At 42.3% G+C, this 23302-nt stretch overlaps 1 protein-coding gene across 7 annotated transcripts in view; it reads right to left on the bottom strand.

Moving 5' to 3' along the window:
- NACC2 (NACC family member 2) overlaps positions 1-23302 on the bottom strand; it is a 73229-nt gene that overhangs the window by 9792 nt on the left and 40135 nt on the right. For 5 of the 7 annotated variants that reach the window (XM_019540942.1, XM_019540948.1, XM_019540944.1 and 2 more), the window contains exon 2: positions 10305-11231. In XM_019540942.1, coding sequence (XP_019396487.1) covers positions 10305-11169 — 865 coding nt within the window. In that variant the 5' untranslated portion in view covers positions 11170-11231. Of the gene's footprint in view, positions 1-10304; positions 11232-12795; positions 12866-19366; positions 19438-23302 lie in introns of those variants that run through there. The other 2 variants (XM_019540945.1, XM_019540947.1) reach the window with 2 other exon arrangements.

Raw genomic sequence — 23302 nt, 5'->3', positions numbered from 1 at the left:
CCACCTTCCTCTATCGAGCAACAGACTGCTGCTATCTTGAGTAGCTGAGGAACAAGAGTGGAAGAATAAGCCAGATGATATTTTAAAGCATATTTTCTCCCACCAGCATGGCCTGATTATCTATGCAAAGTAGAAGTACTTTGTAATGCTGATGTGCAGTTCCATTTACATAAGGAATTTTCACCAGCAGGAATAATTCTCTATTTCAAAGCTCTTGTAAGCAGAACTTCCCAATATTCAAATGCTTTGTTTTAGACAGAAATCATCTGCCTGTGCTGTATAAGCATCTGAAAGAGCTGATACATTGCTCCTGCTTTGGACAGCAAGTAGCCAAGATTATTAAATTGGAAAATATTAGTCTTTCATTTACACATTTCAAAAAAAATCAAGAGGGCATTTTCTACAGGATTAATATTCAGACTAAAGCCCCTCTGCTCTCCATCATATATTCTTTGGCGTTGCCAGAACTGCTCACACAAGCATACTCCAAAAGTACGACCGTCACTGAAAAAATAATCCTGGAGGCACAAGATAAAGGGGGGTTGCTGAAGGGCCCCGTACTCGACTTTCCTGTAACTCTCTGACATGGAGCATCCCAGGTGCGCACACACTGAACAAGAGAGCAAATGGGTCAGATAGTTTAGAGAGATCCCACTGGTACGTCTGACAAATAGAAAGACTGCAAGAGATACGGTTGAGAGGGGGAGTGGAGGGTAGCTCACATTTAAGGAAACAGGGCAGACGATTTTGCTGCCAAAGGAATGTTTTTGATATCCGAAGGCCACAGAAAGCAATAAAGATTAAGCCATACCATTTCACAGTGTGTTAACTGTGGGCAAGCTTGCCAGAGAAAGTCTTCCAAAAGTCCATTCTTTCGACACTGTCCTGGTTTAACACTGCTGAATAAAGACATGAAGTATCTCCCTCTCTCTCACACATACACCTGCACTATTTTTTCCAAGTTGTGATTTAAAAAAAATATATTAATGGCTTTGGATTGAAAGTGCCAAAACTACTTCTTGCCACTTTAAATATTGGCAGCCCTTTAAGCTGTTAACAAGGCAAGAATACGAAGTTGTGCTTGCTGGCATTCATTTTCCCCAAGGGCTTTCAAAATGAACTCCCAAGTTAACTCCCTTTTCAAGAAAATGACGGTGAAGTTAAAAGTCTGATGCGACGGCAGAGCAAGCATTCTGGAACCACTGCAACCCCAAGACAAACATCATCCATATCTATATCCATATCCAGCAAAAGATGGATGGAGTAAGCACTTCTGCCAACACCAGAGAGAGAGAGGGAGAGAGGGAGAGAGAGAGAGAGAGAGAGAGATGATGCTTGTTTTATAAATATTTACAGGACAGGGTAGATGTTTTTGTTTCTCACTACTGTGCATTTAAATATCATTCTCTATATATCTATACATACCAAAAAATACAACAAACTGGTTAATTATTGCTTGGAATCATATAGTTTTGATTTGAAATCATCCCATTGGATAAAATTTGTTAGCAGCATCAAAAGTTGACAGAGCTAAATATCATCACTCATAGCATTAACAAAGTCACTATTTGCATTTACATAAAGGTTGCCCATGAAAAGTCTCCAAGTACCTTCCAAAGATAAGTATCACGGTAAACTAAGGCACACATCAGATCCCACCATCCCATAGCAGATCTGGGGATGGAACAGAGAGTTCTGGTCTGATATCATGACTAGTTTACACCTATTTTCCATGTATACATTTCTTCAAAGATATTGCAGGAAGTTAAAGACATGCAGCACTCAGGCCAAACACACAAACTGCAACAGATGGACACGCAAAGCTATCGGTTCCTATGCGTGTCTGATGCAATCACTCTCAAGGAAGGTCAGTTTAACCATCCTGATATCTCAATAATAAAGTGTGCAAAGCAACCCACGCTAGTGCAGTCAAAGATCAGATTGTACTGCCCTGCTATCTGTTATCTTCCCAGAGTAATTAATTCCAGTTGAATTTAGAGTTAACCCCATTTCCTGAAACCTAGCAACTTGTCCTGAAAAACTACTTCAATCAATAGCATGGCCCTTGCTTTTTCATTCAAATGATGTTTTTGGAGATAAACACAATGAAAGCTTTGGGAACAAAAAGAAAAAAAACCCAATATTCTTGATTTTAAGTGCCCTCTTTTTCATACGGGCCCCAAAAGCAAGAGCAGAGGCAAGTTAATAATCTGTATTGTGGAAGTCAAATATCAGATGAGAGAAACTAAAAATGCATAGTCTAATCCAGATTATTTCAGTCTAATATAACTCAATAATTCTCCCTTGCTGGCTGCCAGGACCTACCCACATTCTTATTTACCATATTTACTCAATTCTAAGATGAGGTTTTTTCCTCCATTAACATGGAGGGATGGGGGGGAAAGCCCCTTTTCTCAGAATCTCATGAGGGCAGTGGCTTCGGGTCCAGCCCCTACCCGGGATCTGGCTGTAACCACAGCCTCCACAGTGCCTTTGCACTCCATCATCTCCCCCCTGCAGCCCCTTTCCCCACCATCTCTCTCCCAAGCAGCCTCTGCTCCCCTGCCTGCCCCTCTCCCTTCCCCTTTACCATTGCTCTGCACCAGTAAGCTCCGTGCATGCTGCAGTCGGGGGCACAGAGCATGGCTCCAGCCCAGCTCCGTAGCATGGGGGTATCTGCATGGCTGCTCTGGGGGCTGGGCTGGGCTGGGGCAGTGCTCAGAGCCCTAGGCTAGAATGGGGACACAGCCTGCCAAGTGGACCAAGGGTAAGAGGGGCAGGGGGAAGCAGAGGCTGGTTGGGGGGTAGGAGAAAGGAGCAGAGGTTGCGGGGGAAGGGGAGGACAAGGCTGTGAGGGGGCAAGCAGGGGGGCAGGCACAAGCAGGATCAAGCAGCTTGACCTCTCTACACCACCTACCCCACAACTGCCTTCCCCCCCTGCAACAGTGGGAGGCATGAATTAAAGATGACCCCCCCACTAATTAGATTCTATACATGGAAAATTATAACAAATTTATACATTTTCCATATACAGAATGTAATTACTGGGGAGTCGCCTTGCATTCAGGGTTGTCTTGGATTCGAGTAAATGCCGGGTGGGGGTTGCATTTGTTTGGGTTAAGCACGAGGGCAACCGGACTGAAATTAAACCAACTTGAAATCTTTAGGTCTTTCAATATAACTTCAAATTCAACAGATACTAAAATTGCACACAAAACTGTTATATAAAGCAGCAGGATACAAGACACTTTGGTCCTATGTTTTCAAAGAAAGCAAGTCTGTTTGGCCTTTATGCTTTAAAGAACAGCATAGTATTCACTTCTAATTAATTTGTATCTTCAGAGGGCAGCAGCTCCTCTTCCTTTGAATGAAAGGGCAAACAATACAAAGTATTGTATAATACAGTTTTGTTCTAGGCTAAGAAAAGCAGCCTACCAACTAACAGAAGCAAAAATGAAATAATTAAAAAGAAGGCAATAAGAGCTACAAAAGCAACATCAATCTATGTTACTTTTTCAAATATATATTTGGTTCTGAAAATTAGATGGTCTTTGTAATCTGGACCAACTGAGCAGGGATCTCTAGCACAGATAAACTCTGCTTCAAAGCCAAAGGGCGGGATGAAAATTTTGAATCAAACTCAGAGGTGTTAAAACCAGTGGGTGTTACTGATGTTCAGCAAGACAGCCCTGGACCTTTTCAGTACCTCTGTAGGTCGACATGGAGTTACTCAGTCCCTCTTACCTTTAACATGTGCACTGCCTTCAAATCCATCACCTCAATTTCTCCATTTGCAAACATCTCTGCCTTTTTCTGGCACTAAGCTGCTAGGAAGCATTTAATATTTAGCCTTCATTTTACATTCTTTTTAAATGACACAGCTCTGAGACATTATAATCCAAGTGAGTACACATTTGTAAATATTCACAAGACATTACAAAAAAAACAACTCAAGACTAATAGAAACAAGTTACTCCAAACCTCTGAAAAAGCAGAAGATAGTAAAGAAATGAGAATTCTGATTATCTAGACAACGAAGGGCAGGTTATCGTTGCTAGTAACCATGGCCTGAGACATCATTTGAGTGACATGGGGATCGACACTCCAGCAGAAGGATGGTGCAGTCATGCTCTTCGGTGCTTACTTGGACACCTAAATAGATGGCTTCTTTTTCAGAGGTCCTAAGCACCCAGCACTCCCATATTTAAGAGAGCATTGTTACAGCATCAAGGTGCTTGGATTTTGATAGCAAGTTTCAGGCACCCAACTTTGAAAATGCTGTTTCAAACTCCTGAAGACCAGCGTATACAATTATAGTATTTTCCTGGTTCTTGCAGGACTACAGAAGTCATTCTGAACTGGCCAATTCCTGCTGGATGCTTCATACCTCAAGAGGTGTGTGTTCGATTCATTGCTTACTTTTGTATTGAATCTAAACCTCCCTTTTTCATACTCCTGTGGGAGGAAAAGGAGTAATGTTTCTGCTCTAGAAGTGTGGAGACAAGGCCCAGAGAGATCCACATGGCTTGGCCTTGAGCTCAGGAAATCTTGTCAAAACAGAAAATGAACCGAGAAGATAGTCTTGGTCTACTGCTTTGACCAGAAAACCTCTTTTCACCCATGGTTGGTAGCTGGAACATTAAAGTACACCCACTGATTTCTCACACAGTCATTTCCTTATCAAAGTACAGTACTAAACAAGAATCCCCATCCCACCAGTCTATCCCCTGCTTGCATGGAGTTGCTATAAAAATAGGACCCAACATCTGTTCCTAGCATCGCAGATCCATACCGGATCTGATGGCAAGAGATGGGTGTGTAAACACATGGATTTAGGTGCACATATGAAACCAACCCCCCCCCCCCCAACAAATAATTTGGTCTAAAATTTACAAAAAAAATCCCCTGAAAAAACAAAAACAAAAACAGAAAAAAGAAAGAAAAAGAAAAAGGAACATAATGTATTCCCTCCTGAAATGGTTCATGGTTTTCAAATAGTACATTTACAACAATACATTAAAATGCAGAGATGTGTCCTATCCGTCCACAGAGGTAATCTAGAATGAGTAGAGGAGCAGTATTACTGGTTTATAAATACCCCTTCTCTTGCCTTTGTTTTAGCTCTCAGTCAGGAGTGAAACATCTGCCAGTCTAAAATTAAACATCTGTGTTTTACTGTGAAGAAATGGGGACTAGAGGTTTAATGCCAAAAAAGGCCTGATGCTCTATGGCTCCCGAGTGGATCTCAGGCTCCTGTAGGCTGCCAAGTTCTCACTGAGTGGCGAGATCCTCACCTGTCATTTTTTCTTCTGGCATTCGGTGGATTCCAGTTCAGACCAACCATGCTGGCCAGACAGAAGGCACCTGGCAGCAGTCAGATATATTCCCCACCCTCTTGTTAGCATGACACATCTCCTTTTTGCCTCCCAGCCTAACCAGGCTCCCCATTTCTGCCATAAGAAGCCGGATGAAAGCAGCTCTGCTGGATGAACACGGTGCCCTGTTTTCAGATTGGTCTCCTGCTCCATGTTTGTGCCCGATTATCATCTTATATTTCCTGAAAGATGTAATAATTCTTGGTTGCTATCGATTGTGTCCTGTCTTCTTACATGAAGGGGTCAAATGAGCCATCAGCCTGCATTGGTGGCAGCTGAATCAAAGAACTACCACTAAGGTTAAAACAAGCAGCTTTATTCTGACTGCTATTATTTGGCTTCAAGATGTTAATGGGTTGTTTGCTACTGGCTGCGGTTTAAATTGTGACCTTTCTTTCCTTAGGGGACATGGGAAACTTATACAAAGAAGACCCCAAATCCAGCTGTAACAAAAGACTTTGGGTTGTTTCTTGCCCTCTTTACTTATTGTCAAAAATATCGGAGAGCTGGGAGAGGAAGCTATTCTCTCAGCTAATTACCACAACTATTCTATAATGGCTATTCTGGATGAATTTTTAATGAAATGTGCACTTGTCAGTTTGATATTTCATAACTTCCAAGTCTAGCCCTTATCTCCCAGCAATCCATAGAAAAAAGACTTTTTCCCCCCCTCCAAAAGCTAAAGCCAAGGCAGTTGCGAAGGAAAGGCACTTTCTGCAGTTTCCCTTGTGCCGATCAAACTAAAATAAAATTACGTGCATCTGCTCTATAGTACAGTGACTGGCAAGAATATGGCTTGATACTGAAAAAATGCTGAGCTTTTGCAAGTCCCGCTGAAATCCACTTAGGATCAAGCCCATGGTACTATAATTAACAAAGATAAAAATACTTTGCTTTTGTTTAATATCCTCTCTAGCTGCACACTCCTCAAATCAAATGCCAGAGCCCATACCAAGTCTAACTAGTTGCTTTAAGTCCTAAATATTCTCCAAGTCCAAGCCTATTTATGGAAAAGGAGCCATTTTATTGAAATGCTGTTAAAGTACGTGCAGATGTTCTGTGGATCCTGGTAAACGGGCATTATAATACTGAAAGCCATGCTAACACCGCGTACTTTTAATGCCCTCTGACTCCATAATGGAACAAGAAGGAAGGAAAGCATGGCCCTGTGAAGCCAGGTCTGACCCACTATGGACACCCTGTGCTACTATGTTCCTCTGACCACTCCAGACCCATTTGATGAGGGCTACACATCATCCTTACAGAAGGGGAATTAACCATAGTATATGGGGAAGATTTAGCCCTCTGCTCTATCTGGAGCTCCCGTTGCACTTCACCATCCCTTGCAGTTCATCCCACTATGCCACTGGCTTAGCAGTCAGCCTATTTAACGATGCTTACTCCTTACTGTGTCTTTCTACTTTCACAGCCCTTTGCCAAGGTCATGAATTTGCAAGTTGCTGTTGCTTTGATTTCTGCGTAGCTTTGGAGATTTGGCAGGGTTTTTTTGGGGAGGGATGACTTCTAGAAGGTATAAACATCAATGAGAAACCACAGTTTAACTGCTGTCCTAGCAGCTTTAATGACGGCTGACCTGGGCCTGATCCTGCCGGGTGCTCCTAGCCGTCTGCTCCACCATACAGCATCTTGCAGAAGCCTGCCTCTGTGTGGGGTTGAAAGAAGATGGATGACACCGAATGGGAAGTTTAGAGGGTCAGTTTACCGTGGCCCCTTGCAATGAAACAGACAAACACCCACTAATAGCGGGTACCTGGCATCGTTCTGCATGACGTTAATTCAGACAATACCTTAGCAGTGGAAAGGAGGAAGGGGGAGGAGAAATCTTTCCGTGAGATTCAGTGCATGATCTACTGTGCTCTTTTTTTGGCTTTGTTTTTGTTTTTACTAAAGGGGCTCTTAGAAACCTTGGCAATCACTATTTCAAACTGTTTCCCCCAGTCTTTTGTAAAATTGTCAAGATCAACATGCCAGGAGCAGAATTAGCTTTCTTTCTCTCTTCCCTCTTATGGTTTTATTATTCTGTGTCTTTTGAGGGCACAGTTTATTCAGAGTGATTAAAGCACACTGATACAAGTCCATACTGTGATGGAACAGTTTTGATTTTAATTTAATTTTTTAAATTTCTCTCTCTGTTCCCTGTTTTTTCAGAAGCCTGAGGCTATGGCAATGGTAATCTAAAACAGAAAGCCCTCTTTCAATGCATTTATGCTTTTAGATGTCAACCTATTCCATTCCTGAGCTGGGGATGCTGTTGGCCTGGCCCTTTGCTTTAGACAAAATTGTGACAGCAACAACTTATGCCTGGGAAGGGCTCCTCTTTCGTCCCTCCATTTCCTCAAAGCCACTAAGGCTCAAAACGCCTCTTTCCTCTGCAAAGGAAAGAAAATATCACTTGATTTCTGTATGATCAGAAAGATCATTTCACTGGAGTTGTGTAAGATCGGATCCCACCTAAAGACTGTGCCACTGCCAACTCACCTGAGCAAGCTGCCCAAGCTCCCTGTTCCCCGAGCAGAGCAACCCACTTTTAACGTTACATGATATACAACTGGCCTTGTGCTTAATAGCTGCACGGTGTACCATCCTATAGTTTATCCTGCAGTAGCCGTCTGTGTTTCCAGTGAATTTATTTTGTTCTGCTACTATATAAACAAGTCCCATGACGGGAGATGAAAATACTGTATACAAGGGTATAATCCCATTTCTCTAAAGAACAACGTTAGCAATGCTCAGCGCGGCGAAGGCACGCACTTATTACTCGTTCCGAAGGCTCTGCAGTGAAAAAGAACAAACATGCATGAAAACAGCTTCAGCTCTGTCCACTTGGACAGGAACTTTAAAACACATCCTATTCACCACAGTCGGTTCCACCAATTAGCTCGCCAGCTGAGCACACCTAACGTGCACCAACAGTGCTTTAGGTCATATTAAGTTTCCTCTTTTCTGCAAATTTACTGTGGCTACTAAGGATCTGGACTCCATCTCAGAAACAGCAACTGAGAAGGGAGACTGGCATTTTAGATACTAGATTTTTTTTTTGAACTAGCATATCTCCTCTCATAGTATAAATACCCATAACTGGCAAATTCATAGATTCTTCTTATTGCTGTTTTAATATTAAAACAATCCTCCTCCCCGTGCTCTCCATGAAGCAGAAGATGCTTGGAAATGATTTCTTTTTGTTACTCACATCCAGATTTGTATATCAAGTACTAAACAATTTAAAGTGAAGTCTGGGGTTCTCTTTAGGGACAGGGCTGGAAAGACACGCATGGGAGTGTCTTATTGGTACCATCAGCAGACATACAGCTCTGGATGACAGAGAAACCAGCAAATGCCACATTTTCTTCCCAGCTCTAAAAATATGTCAAACAACTTTGAGGAAAGGATGCCAACTCTTCTGCATTTGAGAGTTAAATATTTTCAAATTAGTCATTTCAAATCAAGCAATTACAACAGAAAATAGTGACAGTGGAAAAAACTAGGCACAGGCTAAAGAAAATTCTGCATTGCCAGACTTGACAAATCTCAAGGAAACCATGAAATGTGTTTCCACCCAGGAACCGCATACAAATCAAAGCTGCATTCTCAAACACCTGCAGCACCAATTAAGAATCCACTGTGTTCACCCCGAGTCCCTCTCGCTATAATGCTGAAAGAACATACATCTCCCTGCTGAAATGCCCCTCGGAGACAATGCTGGAGTCACCCAGCGCTTGCTATCACACTCCCATCATCCTTCCCCCACCCTTCAAAAGTCCAAAAAGGCCCAAATGTCAGTTCCGAATCTTGACAAAGAACAGAGGCAAAAATGTTACTGCAGAGAAAAGTTGTCACTTATGTGCGAAGCAGGCAAGAGAACACACACGTGCACACGAACACACAGATGCACATGCATGCACACAGATGCACACGCACACACCATGATCGAGATAGCTTTGTGCTCTCCATGGCTGAACTAAATATATCCTCTTCTAGACATTCAACAAGGCAACCTTCTCCTTCGACTACTACATGCACAGGGCAGTATCATCACAGCTGACTTAGGTCAAGTTAGCCTTTTATTTGTCTTCATTATTTTGGAAGGAAAAGTGACTTACGCTAGACATGGCAGGCCAGGAATTGGTAACGATCATAATAAAAATCACAGCAGAGTTCCCTAACCAGTTTGCCCCTTTTAGCCATTGTGCACAAGACAAAACTCGTGGCTGAGGTATAGATGATCTGGGTTAGAGGAAGGAAGGTTTGCCTCACCTTTTTTGTAACATATTCAAAAGCTGATTTATTCAAAATGTTTGCAGAAAGGGGAGGGGAGGAATGAATTTTTATTTAATTTAATTAATTATTTTTAATGGAGAGGGAAGTGAGGAAAAATGCATGGAGGAAGTGGCTTGCAGCTGGGTGTGAAACACTGCACCTCCAGAATGACTGCTCTAATCCAAACCAGGTTGGGAATAACCAACCGCTATCCAATAGATCTTGAATGGCCTGGATGTGAAATTAGTTAACAATCCCAGTCCAACTGCTAGGGCACAGGTGCCTGTACACATGCAAAAATTATGGTAATTGCTTCAACAAAGAGGCTAGGGATTAAACAGACCTGTCACTGAACTACATGTTGTTTCTCAAGTTCTGGGGGGAAGAGACACAAAGGCAGTGGAGCGGAGACCTGGAAAGGCCCTTGGCCTCTGCCGTACCTGCTCACTGGATGGAGAACACAGTTTCCTGGGCTGCTGGATCAGCAGTTCTCCCCAGCTTCACATGCACAACACTTAAATTTATAAGAAACAAGACCTGGAAAACCACCCAGGAGCCATCCAACAGCATCCTTGTGGACCAGAGAACAGGCCCAAGGGGCAACTTCAGAGAAGGGAAAAGCAAAGGGAAGGGAACATTTAGGTTTATTACCAGAATATCCTCCCGAGGATTTGATGTACATCTGCCCATACTGCTCTTCCACCATGGTGTCATATGCCTCGTCGTCTTCATCCTCTTCCTCATTGTGGTAGGAAGTCGGACTATCTGTAGTGGGAATGCTGCTGGCACCGGGGCTCGTCCGCTCCCCCTGGGAGTACTGCACTTGCTGCACGTTGGGGATGAGAGTCGCTAAATTGGGCATTCCATAGTAGGAGACACGAGATAACTTGAGGGGCCCAGTGTTCGAGATACTCCCTCCTGTACCGTCCCGGGTACCGGCCTCCAAGGATCGCTTGGTGGGGAGGCCTGACACAGCGGAGGGCTGCAGCTCGAGATTTTCGTGTTTCACCCGTGTGAGGAGTGGAATGGGCATGGAGGGGGACATGACGTAGGGCGCAGAAGCAGACTGCAATTGGTTACACGGGCTCTGCGGCTCCGAACTGGGGTCTTCTATCATGGTGGTCTGAGAGTCACAGTGGGGAGAGCTCACTTTGAACATTAAATCTGTCCCCTTTTCCACGATGTGTTGGATCTGTAGGAAGCCTGCCGTGTACATCACGACAAGCTGTTCGCTGGCAGCCATGGTGAGCTTCCCAGTGTAACAAAAGGAGAGGATTTGCTGGAAGCAGGCTGGTGGCACGGTACCTGGGAGCTCAAATGCATTTTTGCTGTTCCCGCTAAACAAGTCTCTGAAGTACAGGCTGCTGGCTGCCAGGACTGCACGGTGCGCCTTAAAGACTTGGCCTTTGACGACTATGGAGACATCACAGTAGAGCCCCAGAAGCCTTTGCTCATTCAGGCAGCCCAAGACAGTGTTCCCGAAGTTGGGAATTTCTATGTGCAACATCTGCGACATGGCTCAGGATTAGCTGGAGCTCCTTAGACATTCAATGCAGCACTATCCAAAGTAGGGCACATCTGAAAAAACCAAGAAGGCAGGGAGAAAGGAACAGATTTTTTTTGAGACAGTTCTCTGGAAAAGACAAGTACAAATGAATCAGCCTAAAACTATTACAGATTCAGTGATGACCCCAAGGGCTGCTGTCTAATACCACTTACAGAATTACTTACGACTTTCTAAATAAGGCTTTTAAAAAAAAAAAAAAGTTTTTGTAAAGGATAAGGAGTATTTCAAAAATCAGATATTTTTGTCAGGTGGTGGTTTATTCAAACAAACATTATTGATCTACTGCTCTGAGATTTACTTTAAACAGGAAAATATGTATCGTAACAGGGGGAAAGTGAACAGTGAAGCAGCCCTCAAATAGTCAACAGACTTTTGGAAATATTTTGGGGGGAGGAAAGAGGGGAGGACACGACTGCAGAAACCCAAACTGAGCCATTTAGGAAACAGCATACGATTTTGCCTTAAATAAAAGCAGAATTCTCTCTGTACAGCTACTGCGATGAAAAAAACGGTGCTAAGGAATCCAGAGGATGTCTCTACATTTATACTATGAAAAAAATAAAAGTCTTTAAGAGTCAAACTACCTCTAAATGGAATTATCCATGAAATGGGGGGGGGGGGAGACCTCTCAAAAATGAAGCCAGGTATTTGAACCCAAGCAAAGACAGTCACACTGCAGTGAGTTTAACGCCAGAAAGCTTGCTGGTTTTCTCCATGAAATGCAGACTAGGACAGGAGGGTCCCAACATGGGTTCTCCCGTGGCGAGAGCCTGGTGATCTCTTCCCAGCCATATGAAAAAGGGACACTGTAGATGCCACTGTACAAGTCTCATCTGAGGCAAGACATGGTAACTACCGCATCTCCGAATGCAGAAACAGCAGAATGCCTCTGAACAATCCTGGGTCAAAAACAGCTTAATACTGTCAGGCTATCGGGCTTTAGAGGTTGCCTCAAAATTACAGAACAGAGCATGCTATTTTTAGGCTTTCATAACCCTTTTTTGCCACAAAAATAGTTTCCCCTTTTCTATAAAAAAAAATAAATAAAAGCAGGCTTTAAAACAAAGTGATTAAAAGCACCCACAGAAGCAGCGAGACCCAAATAGTTAATAAGTGCAGAAAACTCCAGAGAAACCAAACCACTGCATATTTAGCAAAACCGAGAACCCTTTGCCAACATCCCCCTTTACCCCTCTGAATCCTCCTCCCAAAAAATCAGACCCGATCTCAAATCTCGCTTGCATTCGACAGTTCAGAACAAAGTGGACTGACCTCGCCCACAAGAGCGACACAAAAAGAAGTTTATCGGAGAGCATTTAAAAATAAAAAGAAAGGAAAAGGGAAAAAAAAAAAAAAAGCAAAGCAAAGCCCCTCCTTGGAAAAGAAAATAATCACCCACAAAGACGTGCTCTGTTCAAACTGCTGGAAAAAGAATCCGATCGGCCAGGCCACTGTATCTCAGGAAGAAAAGAGAAGGCAACTCCCAGCCAAATTTATCTGCATGGCTTCAAAAAAAAAAAAATCTTCCGAGCCAGGAACTTCTGTGTCCCCTCATCTGACACTATGCGAACATACCTTACACAAGGACCGATCCCAAGTACTGCTGCTCAGGGACGGCTTGCTAAGTCCCTCTTTAGCACCCCGGCTGCTACACTAAATGCAGCACCAAAGATCGCTGGGGGGGGCGGGGGGGTGGAAATAGTATCAAAACCTCCGTTTGTATCTGCTGTAGCTCAAGCTTTTACCAAGTCAAATCTCCACGGCAGTGCATAGCATCTAAATGAATAGGCCGGATGCAGATTACCATTCAGGCTGCTCTCTGCAATGAATAGAGCCCTTTGATTAGGGACCTGAAGTAAATGCCAGTTTCAGACCGAAGCTTTAAAAACAGAGAAATATCAGTGCCAGAGGAATGCTCTCAGTGTTGGTACAAGACAGACTTTTGATGAGTCACTGCAATGCAAACAAAGATGGCAGAAATACTGTACTGTATGCTGATGAAATGCTTAGTGGTGCCACGGCAACTGAGACAGGTTTTAAATTTATAGTGCAGTTTTGCATATGAATTACGCTGTAAACTGCCTCCTCTGCCATCTAGTACATCCAGAGTGTCAAAGCATTTAAACTATTCCAAACAGTCTGCAGAGCTGGCGCTGCTGCTGTTTTAACTCCTCCAGCGTGAGCAAGAAATTAGTCAAAGGAAGCACATATATTCCAGAGAAAAAAAAACCTCAACCCTCCCTCCCCAACACCAATGGAAAAAAAAAAGAAAAGGCTTCTCATTCCTCCGCCCTGCTTCAACTCCTCTCTCTCTGCCCCACAACTGCAGCTGCAGGGTTTAAAACCTGCACAAAAATCTCCTTGAAAGCAAACAGCTAAAAGCAAAAAAACTGGGGATGCCCAATTCTGTATGAAACGCAGATCGTCCTAAATGTAGACAGAGCAACATTCATGATGTTATCCCCCACCCACAACCAAACCCATTCCTTAACACACAAGAAAGCCTTTCAAATACAGGAAAAATGTTTACCCCTTGGGGAAAGCTTCTATCAGGCTGTGGCTGAATCCACTAAAAGCAAATCCATTTGCTTAAGTAATGAAATCCTAGTCACATTGTCTCCCAGATTCCGATTTTAAATTACCCGAACATTTATTGAGTATGTTTACCGCTTTTTCTGGGAAAGGGGGTGGGGTCTTGCTTTTCTTGCTCGTCTCCTGCCCAGATCATTTTTGTTCCAATTAACACTCTCTGGTCTATTTGAATAGTTTGGCTGATATGATGTCAACACAGTTAACATTTCACAACTTAAAAGAAAAAAAAGACTGGACTCAAGATACCTCGGTCAAGAGTGACATCACCGAACGCCAGTGTGGATGTCCCTGCTCGATTGCTTCCTACCTTCTGTGTGCACCCCTCAGTTTTTACTGCTCCAAAAGTGTGCATTTGCTGCATTAAGTTCAGCTCTGTAGAAGTAGAGGGAACTGCTGCCTCTTTGGAGACTATAGGGCTGGAAGTGTGTCTGGCTTTCCTTTTCTTTTCCAGCAAAAGACACTAACACATTTACTTTACATCTCACAGGACCAGCAACCTTATAACAGCACTTGGCAGTCCTGTAATCCTTTCAGCCGAAGATCTCAGAGTGTGTTGCAAATGTTTAACAATTTATTTCCAACACAATTTGCAGTGGGCAGGTTTCTCCTATTTTGCTGATGAGGTAACTATGGCATAAAGATGTCCAAGATCACAGTAGGATGTACTGTTGGGAGTAGATGCCACAACTTATGAAACTCCTGGACTCAACTTGGTATTACCATTCTTCCTTGCAAGGTTAGTCTGTTCTTTTACAGTTAAATAAATCCTATCTGGATTTATATCTGGAGAAACTAGATTCCCCCAGTCCAGCTGTCTGCCCTAAGACCATGAAGAGTAACACACTGTGCTGTGGAAATGCTTGGGATTAAGTTCTCGTAAAAGCTCCACTATTATACAGCAACCTGAACCCAAGGCAGCAAAATCGCTAGCCTTGAAGTTTCTGCTCAAACTTCAGCTCTTGCTAGAAAAAACCTCAGCAATATCAGCTCATGAAATGGGTTTCGGTGGATCATATCAAAAGCAGGGATCTCTAGCAAATGAAAGCAAACCCCCAAAACTTACCACTCAACCTCCTAAGAAAGAAACTGCTGCTTGACGGAAAGCCAGTCTTGGGTCAAGAAGGGTTTTTCTCTTTTTTCTTTTAGGAATAGTTCCCTTAGATGTATGAGAGGCAGCAGATGGTACTTTTTACTGCACACTTATCACAATCCTACTGCTTCTGAAAATCAGACCATGTAATTTGGATGGAAAGAATTAGGGGCTCTAGGTCTTCTCCAAGGCCTCCATCAAGAGGAATGTCCCAGCAGAGGCACCGTGCAGCAGATGAGCACGGCCTGCTTTTTATATCACAAATGTCTGCTCTCAACTGGGACACCAGACAAACAGATGCTTCTACACAGAAAACTTTAGGAACTCAAAATGCAGGAACATTTTATGAGAACTTGGAGCAGTCTCCTTCAAAACAAATGGAGTACAAGTCCAACTGGAGCACTGTATTTAAAAACTCACATTTCCAAGTAACTTTTCTTCAACTACCATGCTATTCACCCACCTGCATCTTTTCTATCTACTACAACATCAGAGTGAACTAGTTTCTTTTATTGCTGCAAAATAAACTAAGTTAATATCAGCATTTTACATGGAAGTCCAGAAGAGTACCTTCTACAGCAAACGGGCTTAAAAGTTTCAATCTGCCTTTAAATCAAAATATTCGCCACCTCCAATGAATGTTGCATTGAAATGAAAAATATATTGATGCACTTTCCCTGTCAACAAAGAAATAAAGCCAGGAAGAGCACACGTGATTATTTCATGCAATGAAAGTCATGCCGGTCCAGGATCTATTCAAGTCCTCCACCAGAATCAAAAGAACACAGCTACTCCAAGAGATTACTGGCAGATTTGACTTCAAATCTCCCATGAAAAGAGCTGGAAACTAAAGCCTTATCCTGTTGGAAGGCTTAGAAAACAACTGAGAAGCTTGGACAATATGGTATTCATGTCTTGCTAGGATGATTCCTAAGGGATCCCACATTAAAAAATCGCATCATCCTGATTACCGGCTTGCTTTCTCTCCAAGCCTCATGCTATGTTAGCAGCTACTACTCTCACAAACCACTGGTTAGGGATCAGGCTTTCAGTTGGTAATAAAGTGATTGTTTTGGCCTTTAGATTTTTTGGGAGATAAAAAGTGCTGAAATAACATTCAAATAAGTTGCAACAGAGAGCAAGATGGTAATCAGGATACAATTTGAAGTCCGAATGGTTCATGACCTGCCAAGACTAGAAGCATTTTAGCAAAGCCTAAGCTGTCAGAACCAAAACCATCTTCCAAGTGCTAGTTCTGGCCCAATTCTTGCCAAAATAGTTTTTGCTCTGTATTTTTCCTTCTACTTTTTAATCCAGTTGGTTGGCTGACAAATACAAGAGAGCAATCATGGAAGAGTGGAACAGGGGAAGGAAGGGGAGGAGAGGGAACCTCTAAGCTACCTGACCTTTTGCAATTATAAGTAAGCATTGTGACTTCCCGATAAGCATATGTCCTCACATCTGAGATGTTTAAACCTAATGTTTCCCCCAGTAAAGCTATTCTCTAAACACTTTGCAAACAGAAGACTGTGGGGTACTTTAAATGGCCTGCAATTTGGAGGTTTGGGTTACAGCCTATTAGCCATGCAAGCTCTCTGTGCCGACTACAGAAATGGCTTTCAATGTAAATTAGGATTCACAATACTACACCCGACTAATTCACAATACTACACCCGACTAAGCTACCTCTCCATGAGAAGTCCTAGAGATTGTGATGGGCCCATATTATTTCATCTTCAGATTATCATAAGCAAAAGCCTCTTAGGCTAAACTTTCTTTTAAAGGGTCAGATCAGGACAACCCCTCCCTGTCACATTTTTGCTTAAATGGGAGAAGTTTAATTAAACCGGAATTTTTATTAATACTAAAGAATTAAGACGGGCCACAAGTCACCTGAAGAGGTTAATTTATTTTCTTGCTGGAAGCCTCTTGTAGGGGACTTCTGAGGATCTACCAAGACAAATTCTACGTTAAAATATATTTTCACAAGAGGAAGGCCATATCCCTAGTCTCAACATGCTCATAAAAGGGTTAGACATTATTTGACCTAATGGCAACCTTCACAGTTTTTGCAAGCATCTCAGACGTGCCCCACTGAAGTTGCTACTGTTTCAACGCCATAGATTTTCTCCTTCTAAAAGGTAGGTTTTTTATTTTTTTGAATGCCCAAGTGATCTGGACTAAACTTAAAAAAAAAGCAACCAAAAAAATTATTCACCTAGAACAAGATGCTGCCATCACAGCTCCCCTAGGAGTAATCAGAAGTAATTAGATAATTTATTTAAATTGTCTTTTCCTTAGACAACCTACAAAAAAGCTCGGCAACCTAACTAAAACACCAGCGTGTTTATTTTAAAATAAAGGCCCATGTCATAAGTGCCTTTCTTCAAAAGCAAGGTGTGCTAAAAAAGCAGCTGGACTTGTGAAAAAGAAAAGATTTAGTGATCCTCAGAGGGCTATAAACAAAGCTCCGCAGAAAGGGCTTTCACCACTATCCCTAAGCAAAACTCTCATCAAAAGCAAATAGCTGAGAAGTTCTGCCCTTGAAGGCCCCACTGGGTCAAAAGAAACTTCCCTTTCTTCTGTAAAAGAAAGAAAATCACACCCTTGGATTTAAGGCTGCTAGGGGATTTCTAACATGGAAGCTGCACATCAGAAAGGAACAATAGAAGCAGCTTCTAAAGGGAGGAGAAAAAAAAAAAGCAGAATTCCTTCTGAAAACAGCCGTATAGGACTGCTCAGAGCTGGGCACCAAAATCTCTTCTGGATCATCCCTCAAGACAATTAAGGGCATCGGGAGTGTTCACATACTCCTAAATTCCCCAGGCAAATCCACGAGAGGTAGTTAAGGAGAAGAGCTGAACACAGCCCATCTCCCAGGCCGGCTGTCCTGAGGACGTCCAGCTTTGCTAAGGGGAACTGGAACAGCTGGCTGCGGGACTTGCTGGCTAAGCAATATTGTCCCAGCACCCGACCAGTATAAAACTCCGGTGGAAAAAATATATACTTACAACTTTGATCTGTGGGACTGCCAGTGCCAAAGTATCTCCACCATGAAAGCCATGTGGTTTGCACAGGTGTGCATGCATGTGTGCGTGTGAGTGTATCGGGGAAAAAAAGAAGGTAAAAGATAAAACTTTCCACCATTACTAAATAATAAAGAGCATTACTTACTAAAAATGCCCCCCCATTAGAACTGTCCATGCGTTAGAAGTCGCTAGGGGTACACGTGGCTTAAGTCCCACATGTGAACAGTACAGATGCCTTACTGGCATTTACTTCATTTAATGCTAGCCCTGCCGGGAGGAAACCCAAGCTAAGTTTGGTAATCAAAGTAACACTCGTATTGACATCATTTTTGTTCTGCAGCCTTTCTTTCTCTAGCTCCAAGGTGTGCATTTCCGAAACTCTGCGAGTTGAAAGTGGTAGCCAATGCTAAGAAACCGTATTTTTAGTGCAGCAGCCAGTGGCAATTGGTGAGCAGGATTCATTCTGGTTTGATAAGATAGGAAAAACTAAAATTTGCAAAAATGAGTAGCATACAGAGAGTGCAGTGCAGATAGGGAATACTTCTGCTTGGTTTATGATTTTTAAAAGTTAGCACAGAAAGGATCCATTAGATATTCACATACCCAGTCTCGGAGGAAATGTGGGGGAAAGATGATCATGTTAATGAAATTAATGCTGGTAATCCAGCCTAACAAAGTGGGCACAAATCCTGCACTGAAGAAGCCCAATATAACAGTCTCGGGGAGCTCTCTTTCTGAAATGACAAAGCCCTCCACAGCAGCAGTCTCCGGCACCCATGTATTAGATTTACAAGGGAGCTGTCATACTGCAAGGTGAGTCACTCTCAGAGCCTCAGTGAAACACTAGTGCTCGAGGTCATAAACTCCAACTGGATTCTGTCTCAAAAAGTACAGTCATTCAATCACAGCAGAGCATGTTATTTCCATTATTTTTAATTGATTTCTCCCCCTTATTCACCACAGATTTTTAAGAGCCTATCAAAGCAAGGACAAGCAAATCTGGAAAACACACCATTTCATTTTTGCAGGTTGTTACAAGAGAGGGATGGAGGGAGAGGCACGGATATAAAAATTAAATACAAGTATTTTGCAAAATTTAAATTTGTTGCCATCTAATAAAAGCTCTGAGACCCAGGCTAACTCCCATCCCTAAGAATTACCGGAAAGAACACTGTATACCACACCATGCTGCTTTCCCCCCCACTTTTTGCAAAAAATATGCATTGCCTACATTCCATTACAGACATTAATTCATATCCATAACACATCAAAAAGACAAGTGTCACGCTGAATTTTATTATCCTCGCTCCTCCTATACAACAGCATTTGCTAGCAGTATATAACATGCATGACTCAGTTCTACCATCATGGCACTAACACAACAGAAAGCCTTAAAATAAGTATATGTCTTAAAAGGTCAATTAAAAGAGCTTACAAAACATCAGACGGTGCTTCTTGCTAGAGCTCATTACCTAGTATGGTGGAGCTGCCTGTGTTTTTTTTCTTGTGCAAGTTAGTCTGTGAGTCAGCATTAACACACATGAGAACATCAGGAATACTGCCTAGTTCTGATGCAATGGAGGTTGTAAAAAAAAAAAAAAAAAAAAGCACTCTCCGTTTGGACAGGAGCCTGTAATTCAATTGCCTTTACTTTTCAATTACTGCATAGTCTACCGTTACCAAACTGCATAAAAGAAGGGAACTTTGCTTACAGCTTGGTCTCAAATTAATGACTTCTTACTTTTGGCTACAGTTTATTCTCTCTGTTTAAAAAAAAGGAAAAAAAAGCAGCTAGGCATAATATAATTAACCCTTCAAGGGCAGCAATCTCTTTGAGGCTATTAAGATGGTCTCTTTTTGTATGGTTTCCAGTGGCAGAGGATGATGCTGCCAAAAAAGTTTTGGCCAGTGAAAGCATTTGTACATTAAACTTTTAATGCTCTATAAAGTCATGCTGCAATTGCAACTGAGCTTGATTGTTAATGGAAACATAAGCTTGCCTTTAAAGGGTCATGTAAGGAAAAGGCGCGTTCTGCAGGAATATTAACTCTGCGTTTCCAGCGTCCAGAGCCATTCGCGTGAGGGCTGCTCTTCCAGCCGCCATGGCCAGGAAGGCATCTGAGCACGGTGCAAACCGGGTGCAACCCATGCCGAATAGTTGGCAAGCACCTGAGCACCTGAGGAACATCGGCGCTTTCCACCCACAAGATATTATAAAGGCCTTTTTATGACACACCTCGAGTATAAAATTACAGCAACTTGGCGAATCACCATACGAAGCTTATTATAACAGCGCTAATTACAACACCTTTTTATACACATCCAAATGTTTGCCTCCAAGGATGGTATTTTTAACTGAGTGTGGGATGAAATATTGGCATTACAGTACAGGCATTTGGCTCATGTGAATCACTTTCTACTGATTTGGGGGGATGGGGATACAACTGAAAAACCTCCCTGGCTGCAGGCTGCACGTAGAGCTTGTATTCTGTCAGACCATCACAAAATACTTTTTAAGTTTCTTATAAAAGCCTGTCTACATCCTAATGATGGCTGAACATGTGCAGAGAGGTTAGGTCACTTGCCAATCACATGAATAACACAACACGGGAGCCCTGAACTCTTAGTCCTCTAATAACAGATGACATTGCTTGGCGTAAATGGTACACTTGAGCTCACGTATGCGTACAAGATAGGGACATTAAGATTACCATCCCTCTTTATTGGGGCAGGGTACTGGAAGGATCTCAATAGAAGTCCTTGTATATTATCTGTGTTAAAGGACCAAGGCAAAAAAGGCAAGTCACCTATAAGTTTTAACTCCTGACTTTCCTCTCCCTCATACAAAACTCTGTGCTTTGTATGTGGTCTTGACCTTCCTGATGTACATGCTCCTGACCAACAGATCACAGCGGTTCCATCAGCGTTTCAGAGCAGAAACTTTCAAGCCATTCAAAGCACCACATACAGGGTATTTTTGACGGGCACCTTAAATTTTTCAGACGCTCACAACTGCCTCCAAAAAAACTTCTAGGACTCCGAGTGGCATACCACACATACCACAGCAAAAGCACTGTCGCCAAGAAAGGGACACCAAACAACATAAAAGGGGAAGGAGAAAGCCCAGACAGACTAAGCTTGAGGTCCACAGGTGCATTTAAAAATAAGGGATATTTTTATACTGAGATCTGATCTACCTTTTTGTACCAAGTGGTACAAACCTTGGGAAGTGGAGGAGTGGTGAAGTCACTGGTTTTTTGATTTCATGCTGTAGGTGGAGAGGCTGCATACACTGATCTGAACTTATATGGAAAAAAAAGTGTACTTTTACAGATTATTGAACACAAAAGTATGAATCCAGTAAAATCATAATGCCAGTTTCAATGTTACATATTTTAATTACATTTTTGTAGGAAAAAAAAATCAGGTTGATGTTAATTAAATCTCAACAAGCATCTACATTTCCCACAAGACTAGATTCGATTCCACCCAAACACAAAGGTCAATCTGAAACCAGCTGAATCCTCAAGTTTTCATTAATCGTAGGACACTCAACTACATAAGATCAGAGTTTTGGGGGAGGAAAAAAAACAAACTGCACCCGGGCCAAGTCCTCGTGTGCCAAACGTCTCAGCTGTTACAGAACCACTTGACAATATTTCAAAAGAATTTAAGCGCTGTTTTGAATACTGCTGACAATCTTCCTCATCCAAATTTGTAATTTAAATACCTTAAACTTGAAAAGCGCTCTTCCCTGGGGCATATTTAACTCCCCCTGACCCCATTCTGCATGAAAAGTCAGGTTTTCCATAGCGTCTTCATATTTTCTAGCTCATCCTTGAAGACTGACTCCTACAAGCTGCTGGGTGGGGTTGGACTCTCATCCCTATTAGACCCCTTAATTGCTACAGTGCATGCTGCCACACAGATGTGTGCCCTCACACAGAAGCTTGCAGGATCAGGGCCAAAGCATCAGAACTGTAACCATTCCAAAATATGTTCTCCAAAGCACATTTTCACCTGTAAAACACTAGATATGCGAGGATCTCCAAGCACTTTAATATTAGTAAGCCCTCTCCTTGTGACTCCTTGGTGTCATTATGACAGCCCTTTTAATCATAGGACCGGAAGGGACCTGCAAGATCATCAACTCCAGGATAGATCGATCGATCAATCAATAGATAGATAATGGTATAAAGAAGTTAACTGAGTGGGTCAAGTACACACAAAAATGTGTCCTGGGCTTTCATTTTTATGCTAAACAGTTGATAACATTCTCTGAAATGACTACGATGTGCCTATAAGCCAAATACTATGTAGATGAGTCCAACTGGAGAGAAAGAGCAAATGAAATGTCTCTGGGCTGTGTGCATGAAGCAGTTCCATTTTGCCTGAAACATGTTTAAGATTCCCTTCCAGTACTGCAAAGCACCTTGAAAGGTCGACAAGCACTTTCATATTCTCAGATCCATCTACAACACTGCAGTAGATGAAACGGATTGACCTATACAAGAACTGAAACAGTCTCTGTGAAATAATCCATCAACACTCTTTTCTAGCTGCAGCAGTGTTTGTCATGGGCATATATGAAAATAGCACCTACCTATTGCAGCTGATCCAGGGCTCAATATGTTTTAAATAATGGCCATGTTCTCATAGGATGTAACCAAACATGGAATAAATAGCTGCAAAGCCGGGAAGACAGCACACAACATAAAATACGCCCATATTAAAGTGCGTGCAGAGCCTGTGCCCATTACTGAACTCATTAAAGACAGTGATACTTTGTAACATGCTCTAATCTTTAATATTCATAGCTTAGTTCATTTGCATACCATGCCATAAATAGTTGAAGCAGAGGTAAAACACAAAGCGCTCTACTTGCATTTCTAATTATGCCGAAAATCAAATGTAAATCACAACACATCCAAGATACAGAAAATATTAAATTTGCTGTCTCTCAGTTGAGTCTTTAAAAAAAAAAAATCCAATTATCTGCAAAAGAAAGAATCAAAGGGCTTATGAGGATGTGTGCGAGGATGGTATTGTCTTAAGTGGCTAGTTAACTTGTTCCTGCCATAACCCTGGTAGGGTGAGAAAGAGAAATAGGTAACAAAGCAGAATTCAACTGCCAGTTGCTGGTCACAGATCTTTGGGCTGGAGGTCTCCCACATGCCCAAATTTACACCGTCATGCTACCTGTGTTATTGGTATTTACAGCACTGGCTGCAAACATCTAGTTTGTTTGCAAGAGGACCATAAAGGAAGCTGGCATGTTCATATTAAGATAGGACTGCTCAGTCCTTTCCTGTAAACAATATGGCTGTATCCTTGCCAAATTTCATCAGCCTGCTCTCAGAAACAAAGAGGT

The sequence above is a fragment of the Crocodylus porosus genome, unplaced genomic scaffold, assembly GCF_001723895.1.
Source record: "Crocodylus porosus isolate Cpor-Errol unplaced genomic scaffold, CroPor_comp1, whole genome shotgun sequence".
Lineage (NCBI taxonomy): Eukaryota > Metazoa > Chordata > Crocodylia > Crocodylidae > Crocodylus > Crocodylus porosus.
Note: the sequence above shows the minus strand (reverse complement) of the source record. Positions and strands in the feature narration are given on the sequence as shown.